Raw genomic sequence first — 9,518 nt, 5'->3', positions numbered from 1 at the left:
CTAAACCCTGAACCCTAAACCCTGAACCCTAAACCTAAAACCTGAAACCCTGAACCCTAAACCTAAACCCTAAACCCTGAACCCTCAACCCTCAACCCTAAACCTCAACCCTGAAGCCTTTTATTAACCACCAAGTTAATGTGCAAGTTATTGTAAAATTTACTTAAACATTATTAGGTACACTATTTTTTATATTGCAATATTTATTATATTGAAAGAAAGTATATTAAAATAACAGTATTACAGTTATTTTAACTAGTGATATGACAATCATTTTGTATAAGTGAAATAAAAATCCTTCTTTTTTATCTTTTCATGATTTTCGTAAGCAAATTTTGTATTGATATAAAAAATAACCTCATTTATTTAAAGACATATTTATATTTATATAAATTTGTTTTTCTAAAAAAATTGCTCTTTTTATATATCATACACATAATTTTAAAGATTATAATAATGTAAATTAAACAGATAATGTAATTAGCAAAATTTCATCTTTCTCATGAGATATAAGACAATAAAAGAAAAAATAAATAAATAAATAAATAAATGACAAATTTAAAACTAATAATATTATTTGTTAAAAAAACAGCACTACAATATAAAAGAAAGTTCTTGTTCTTCAATAATAATGTAAATTGGAAGCATCGTATATTGTAAATCAATTATAGCAATAATAATTATATTAATTTTATTTATTATATTTTTTCTCAAAATATTTTTTTGTTATGATAAGAATAATTATGATATATATAGTAGGGGAATTATATTTTTAAAATGAATAATTTAAAAAAATTCTTACTTAATTAGTTAGAGATATAATACTCATAATTATATTTTTTCTTTTAGAAATTACATAAATATTCCAAGTAAATTTCTAAAAATTCATAAAAGTTAAATTTTATTATCACATAAAAAATAGATTATTCATATATTAACACTACAATATAATATAAATTGGTTATGTATAAAATATATTTTTTAGGTTATTATATTTAGCATAGTAAATTTCTATTAAAAACAAGCTCCATTTATACTAATTTTAGTATAGTCAGAAAAAATTATTTATAGTTATAGTGTTTTGAATTATTATAATTAATATATATATAATATATATTTAAATATAAAAAAGATGGAATAATTTTTTTTTTTTAGAATATATCATAACATATTGTAGATTTTAAAATTTTTAATAAACTAATAATTTATACAACAAAACTTATTTTTCTTGAGTAGTTTACTATATTATTTATAAAAAAATTATAATAACGTTATTACTTTTATTATATATATTCATATAATACAAATATTTATTTATAATAAGACGCGTATACCTTTTTAAGTTATACATAATTACGATATAACATGCTTTTTATTTATTTACTTCAAAAATATTATTTTGTGCTAGTAAATTTTTAAATACACTAACTGCTTTTTAATCTAAAAACAAGAAGTTTTATAAGTGAAGAATAATGTTTCTAATAAATAAAATGCTACTTTTTATAAAAATAGTGCATATGTTGCTAAACAGTACACATAAATCTATAATATTTAAATACCTTAGAATGAAATAGATGCTTGTAATGGATATACTAAAATACTGCGGGGATGCTTTTTCACCACGGGGTTATGAAAAAGAATGTTTATTTTATAATAACTATGGTGATAAGAAAGAAATTTATGTTAAATTATGTTTTTATAAAAACATAATGAATACCTAAATATACTTCTGGAATTGTTTGGTATACGAAAATACACAGATTAAAAAATTGAAATAATAATTTTTTTAATAAAAAATTAGTGAGGAATATCCTAAATATAAATTGAATTGCTAATATTTTTTTTTATAATTGTAATATGAAAAAATTGATATATTATTTTCTTAATATTATGTGTAATGTGTATCTACATTTCACCTCATATGTTTATCGAAGAACATACATATATTTAAATTTTTAAATTACAATAGATAATTCATAAATTTCTTATGTATATTATTTTTAAAAAAAAAGAGTCAAATATATATTTTAATTATACAAAAGAATAAGATAAACATAAAATATTTTACTGTGAAAACAAAATTTTTGTTTTTATATTAATAAATAAAAGATTCATTGTTTTATATAGCATTCGACATACAGGTAGCACCATTTTATATTCTTTTTCTTTTTTCTCCTCTTCTTTTATATTTTCATATTATATTTGAAAAAATATTTATAAGAAAAACATATATTTCAATTTTATCTTTCTTTTCGAAAATATATATAAAAGGGCATGGTTTATTTTATGTGTATATTTTAGCAACAAAATGAATATGTACACTTTTATTTTTTTCTTGATCATGTCTCTATTCACATTATCTCCACTAAGAATCAATTTAATTACTAATTTATTTAATAATGAACAAAAAAAAAAAATGAGTTCAAAAATTTTCTTTAGTTATGTACTTGTACACACTGTAGATTTTATATTAAAAAAATAATATACCTTAATAAAAACAGAAAACACTATAAATAAAAATAATTGATATTTTAATTTTTTACAGTACATGAGATAATTTTCTAGAATAAAATAATAAGTTTAAATTAAAGTTATTAACAATTTTTTATGCTTTTTCTTTTTTTAAATTTTTAATTTAGTTTTTCATTGTTTTAAAAATTAATTCGCGAAAACTTAATAAATGATAAAACTCACTATTAAATAAACAATTTATAAAAGATACTACTATCAAATATTTCCGAATAATACTTAATATCTCCATAGAAAATATAAAATTAACAATGAATATTTGTTAGTTAAGATAAAAGAAAAAGTCATTTTTTATTTATTTTTGTTTTATTAAATTTATTTTATATTGACATGTTTTTTATTCCTTTGAATCTCTTGGTTAAACGTTTCGTTTATAAAATTTTTTGATCTTTAGAAATACATTTGTTAAATATATTTTGATCATTGACGTAAAATAAGTTAATAGGAGTTAATATAATATTTGAAAAAATTAAATGAAATTTTAAAATAGTATAAGTAAAACAAAATAATTTTGTTTTTATCTTTTTTATTAAATTCTTAAATGTTCTAATACAATTTAAACAGTTTGAATATTTACTCTGTTAATATAGATAAACATTTTTACTTAAATACATTTTTATCTTGTATGCTAAATTATCATATATTAGAACATACAGTAAATTTTAATTTGAATTTTGACATAAAAATTTTTACTTAAATATATTTTTTGTAAAACTCAAAAAATGTAAAGAAAACTCTATATGGTGTTTATTTGTTTATTCATTATTACGGCAAAGTCATTGAAGAGGCAATTAATAAATCAACAAACCATAAAAAAAAAAAAAAATTATGTAAATAAAATATAATTTCAAAGAAAATTAATAAATAAAAAGTAAAAGAATATTTTTTTAGTTATGCATTTTATTAATTAATGAACAAGTATAACAACTTTATATTTTCCTTATAGTTTGCTTAATATTAGGAAAAGGATAATTTTATCTTGATATCCATAAATCTTAATGTATGAATATTTTTAATATGTTTCATGTACTACAAAACTCCTTTCAATACTGTATATCATCATATTACATATAAAAAGGTCAATAATATTCTGTATTATTCGCATTTTAAAGATTAATTTAAATTAAATTATATTTATCTTGTATTTAATAATTTTTTATGCAACTTCAACCTAAATATTATTATAAATAAATGAGTTTAATATTAATATTTTATTTTATTTTTTTTTTTTTAATAACTATTTTTATCTATTTTGCTATGATAAAGCATATTTGCATGTAAACAAATAATATACTTTATTTTTTTTTAATTTTGCCTTTAACATTTAATTAATTTATAATATTATTGCGTAAATATTAAAGTGAGTTAAATATATATTTTAATGTTATTATTATATCAATTAAAATTTATTTTATCTATATTTTATTTTATTTTTTTTGTTTTTCTTAATTTTAGCTTATTGTTATTTACTTACGAAAACATTATCGCATGTACTATTTCGTTACCTCTCTGTTGCACTATTTAACTAAATATTAACTGTTACAATACATTAGTATACGATTGCTATTTATTTATAGTTACTAAGAAATATAACTATAAATTTTATTATATATTTTTTTATTAATATAATTGTAATTTTAATTATTCTGAAAATTATTATATATTTATTAATATAAAAGTTCTCAAATATATATTACTACCATTTTACATTTAATAAATAATACAAACATATTTTAAATTTTTTCGCTTCTTATTTTTTTTATAAAAAAAAAAAAATCAAAACATTAGTATATATTAAAAAGTGTCATGTGAATTCTAAATTTTATGAAAATATATTTTTCAAAAAAAAAATGCAATTAAACTATAATCTTTAAATAAAAGATTAAGAAAGCAAATTTTAAGTTTTTTGTGAATATTACTTATTTTACTAGAAATTATAATTTTTACAAGGAATAAAATACAATTTACAATAAAATGATATATTAAAAAAGAAATAATTAAATAAATATAAAGGAAAAACCTACGAAACTCTAAGTAATAACATATATGAAAAATATATGCATATTATATTATTAATTTTATAAATGGCACTTCTATATAATGAAGGATGCGAAATTACAAAAGGAGAAGTTACCGAATGTTTTATGCGTATTTGTCCTTTAGATTCACATAAATACACTTCAGTATTTTGTAGTTATGGACTTTTACCAACTAAGGCAGAGAACCATTCAAATGACAGGTTAAATGATTTATCAAAAAACATATTTAAATTTCAACATTATAAACCATATAATCACTCTAGGATAATATTTCTTTCAAATAATGATGTGGATGGTATTGTGTTTTTATTTGAATATAAATCTTTTTCTTATAAATATCCAAATAAAACATATTTATGCCGTTTTAGAAAAATAAGCCAAAAAGCAACAATATGTGAACACATTGATGCAAGTTACTTAGGAAAAACACTTTCGTTTAATTCATATGACGTTATTAATGGAACAGATAACATAATTAATATAAGACGTTCAAAAAATTCAAAACATACAATTACTGAATTCAAATATAGGGATTTATCTTTTGGTAGAAGTGCCTGTCATATTTTAAAAGGGAAATATATTGAAAATAAACCCTGTATGTTTTATTTATGTGAAGATGTAAATGGTAATTTATCATGTTTTAGTGCAAATTATAACGGAAGATTAATTTATACAGATAAATTTTCAGATAACTCTTTAGAAAATAGACAATTTTTATATCTTCCAGGTAGCTGCTTAACAAAAGATTCAAATTTTATATGTGATGCACAACTTTGCCAATTCAAAGGTATAAAGGAATTAACTTCATGTGAAAAACTAGAAATTAGTTCTATAAAAAACATATTTCCAAGTAGAGGAATAATAGAACCTGCACCAACATATATGCCTATAAGTCATGAAAATAGACCTAGTTCATCTATTCTTCTTGCGACATCTCTTTTGCCCTTCCTAGTTATGCTTGTTTTTATTTGGTGCTTTGTATATAAATTTCTTAGACGTCGTAAAAGTAAGTTGTTCATAAACATTTCAGTATAATAACGCTTTTATTACATATATACTTTATATTTTTCAATTTTTTAATAAAGAAAGAACCGTCACATATTGATATATTTATTTTATGTATATTAAATAAATTTTATATTTTTTTTAGGAAAAGCTTATAGAAGATAAAAAAGAGGAGTTACTATGTTTATTAAAAAGGCAAAAATCCTTACAAGAAAAGTGTGAAATTAACAGTGAGGAATTTATATTTTCTATTTCCTATATTTATTTGAATATTTATATGAAACCTTTTATTGTAATAATTAAATTATAAACGATAAAAAAAATTTCATCCATATATTTAAACTAAGTATGTATATATATATATATATATATATATATACGATTTGAAATTGAAATTTTTTTTTTTTTTTATATTTATATTTCCCAAATGTTATATACTTTTTTTGAATAATGAGTTTACATTATTTTTGATTATATAAATATATAAATTAAATATTCAAATATTTTGTTAGAGTAATGAGCAAATAAATTAGTGAAAAATATTTAAACTGACTCCTCTTGCTTTTGTTTTTTAAAAAAAATATTGCATTATAAATAATTGAGAATTTGATTTATTAGTTGGCTATTCAGTTATCTTGCTAGTATTGAACAAATTAATGGAAATCATGTAGAAAAAGAAAATTCTGTTCTATTTAATGGGAAAATATTTTTTTATATGATTTATTAATTGTATATACATTGACCTAGCTAAAGTAGTGAACAAAACGATTTATAAAGAGCATATAGAGTTTTTCGTAGTAATTTAATGAGTTAAAGTGTAATTTCAAGTGACATAAACTACTACACTGCATTTATAAAGTTTATTTCATTGAATATCTATTATTATTATATGATAATTATTTATTTTAATAAAGATCTTGTGTTTTTATTAAAAAATTTAAATCCTCATTAATTATCAATTTTTATAACATATATTTTATTTATATTGTTATGAGTAATATTTAGGAATTCCAATACATTCCTATTAAATTAACAAACGAGAATAGCTAAAATTAAAAATTAATTATATAAATACTACAAACTATGAAAATTTTACTATTGTTAATATAAAAATTTCTTATATAAATTTAAACAAAAAAAAGCATTCAAGTAACGTTTATTCTACATCCCTTCCTTTTAATTTTTCATCAATTAAATTATTTTAAAAGAAAATATATATATATTTTTTTATGTACTTTAAATTTATAAAAAGAAAATAAAAAATTAACAACTAATTTTTTTTTTGTTTTATCTAGAGATTGCATAGCTAATTATTTATATCCCATACGGCTTTTACTTTTTATTCTCAAGAAGGTTAATAATGTCTTTTATTAAACATTATGCAAATATAGAAATAGTAAATTAGGATTTACTATAATGAAATTATAATAATAAATTGTTCCATCTTTTTAAAGTTTTTACATAACATGTTTTAAGATCGAATTTAATTAAATTTTTTAAGTTAAATTACGTATGCTTTATTCATATCATTAATATGCACAGATTAATTATCAATAAATAGTATTATCTATTGTTATAAATATTTAATAAGACACAAATTTAATTTATCTAAATAATTAGTTATGTATGTAAGACATTTGAGAATATATATATATATACATCTTTGTGGAGTTGCATTTACACACTAATGAGTTTGTACCTTCTGTATGTGAGAAAAAAATATTTTTTGTATCAGTATTACTTTTTATTGAAATGTTTATTTCTATTATTGCATTTTTTTTTTTTTTTTTTGAAAAAAGATAAAGGCATGATGTATTTTAAAAAATTTTAAGGTTTTGTGAATTGTGATGGCTTTTTTTTGTAATGCTTTAATTATGAAAATACATATTAAGTAAATTATGAATTTTTTTAAGATTGTTTTTTTTTTGGAATTATATAAACTTTTCTTTAATAATTAGAATCTAGGAGTATAACAAATATATATGTGGATAAAAGTATATTTCATTATTAGTTTTTAAGACATATATACAGAAAGTGATTATTTTTTTATTAAGTAGTTCAATTATATAGAATATATATTTTTTTTTAAAAGTTAATTTTTTTTAAATTAGGTAAATATAGTTCTACATGCTCTTTCTGAATTATATTTTTTTAATAAAGAATAAATTTTATTAAATAGCTTGTTAATGAAAGACAATATTTATATTTTAAGAATGATAATTAATAGTAGTATGAAAAATATAAGGTTATGCACAATTTCTAATTGAAAAAAAAAAAAATAAAAAAAAATTTGCTATTTTTTTAATTTATTTTTTAAGTTATTTTTATTATTTTAATATTATTTTGTTTAATACTCTTGTGAAAATTTTTTGTTAAAAATTTTTTTTTAGCGAAAAATTTTACACATTAAAAGATAAAATTTCCATTTAAAATAAATTAATATAATTTGAATCTGTGCTTTAATATTTACTTTTTTTTTTTTTTTAAATTTAAATTAAGAAAAATTAATTTCTTATGTTTAATAATATAATTATAATTAAAAGAATTATTACTTAAAAATCTATATTTAATGGGGATTTAGATTTTTAATAAAAATAAAACATTTTTAGAAAAATAAATAAGTGCCTCTTAAAAATCAACAAATATTCAATATAGTAATTGGTAAAGGTAAAATTCATGAGTTTTTATCATTAATATAATTTTTAAATCATTTAAATTAGTAGATGCTACTTTGCTTACTTTTTATTGATTTATTGAGGTGATACTCTATTAAAGTCATTAGAAGTCAATTAGCAAATAAATAGTAAATAAACAAAGTATATTAAAATATTTCATACTTCTATACTTTGATAAGTTATTATAAAACAAATATTGTTAATTTTATATATACATATATATATATATATATATATATATATATATAATTTAATTTTATTTAATAGTAAAATAAATAACTTCAAGAAGAAGTTATTTCTTCAAGGATGACGAATTATTAAATTATATATTCATTAATTTTATAATAAATTCTCAAGTTCATCAAGAATAGTATTGTGGATATTCTTGACTATTAAATGAGATAAAATGTAATATACTTGTAAATTTAGTTGTACATTTAATATATTTTAGAAAATGTGAACATTAAAGTAAATTTTTTTTTTATTCATTTTTGGTAAATTTAAATTTATTTATTATTAAATTCATATATATACGATAAAAAGTGTTGTCTTTGTAATGCTATGTAAATTAATGCCAGAGAATTAATATATTTTTTATTTAAATAGATTGAAAATTTATAAAGAAGTAAGTTATTCTACATTGTGTAGCATATCTATGTAAGGATTATATGACATCTATAAATAAATAATTATATAATAAATAAAAATAGTATAAATTACTCAAATACTCTTTATTTTTTTATTTGTTTAATATGCATTATATGTATTTAAGTACAAAATTAATAAATCAATAATAAACTTAGAATAAGTAACTAATAAATCAATGCACGATATAATAAATTTAATAATGAACTTTTTTTATTATTAGAAATGACATTAAAATTGTAACATATTTAATTTACTATAGATTTATTATATTAATTTATGTTTTTATAAATTATATTGGATCTAATTTATTACAAAAAGATAAAAAACACTATTTAATTTATCATCAATAAGGAAGCATTATAAATAGATATATTGTAATTTAATATTATTATTTTAAAAGTATATAATTAATTAATTTTATTTATTAAAATTAATAAATTCATTCATAAATTAATTAAAAATATTCTCTTCCTTTCTATCTAAAGAGAACATTTAAAATAAATATATAGATTTATCTAAATAATATTATTTTCGAAAAATAATTTATTTTTTCTTTATTATATTATTCTTATTTATGTTTTTTTTTTTTTTTTTTTTTTTTTTTTTTTTTGAATTTTATTAA

At 17.7% G+C, this 9,518-nt stretch overlaps 1 protein-coding gene across 1 annotated transcript, besides 3 other annotated features; it reads left to right on the top strand.

Moving 5' to 3' along the window:
* Positions 1–102: a repeat region.
* Positions 103–4,613: 4,511 nt separating this feature from the next.
* PGAL8A_00324600 (fam-e protein) lies at positions 4,614–5,738 on the top strand (the record flags this gene model as incomplete). The annotated part of the gene is made up of 2 exons (XM_028672272.1): positions 4,614–5,574; positions 5,719–5,738. 2 exons carry the CDS (start codon positions 4,614–4,616, stop codon positions 5,736–5,738), a joined length of 981 nt encoding a protein of 326 aa, XP_028528841.1.
* A 551-nt stretch (positions 5,739–6,289) lies between these two features.
* Positions 6,290–6,704: a repeat region.
* Positions 6,705–7,955: 1,251 nt separating this feature from the next.
* Positions 7,956–8,375: a repeat region.
* Positions 8,376–9,518: the final 1,143 nt, after the last annotated feature.

The sequence above is a fragment of the Plasmodium gallinaceum genome, assembly GCF_900005855.1.
Source record: "Plasmodium gallinaceum strain 8A genome assembly, contig: PGAL8A_v1_92, whole genome shotgun sequence".
Lineage (NCBI taxonomy): Eukaryota > Apicomplexa > Aconoidasida > Haemosporida > Plasmodiidae > Plasmodium > Plasmodium gallinaceum.
Note: the sequence above shows the minus strand (reverse complement) of the source record. Positions and strands in the feature narration are given on the sequence as shown.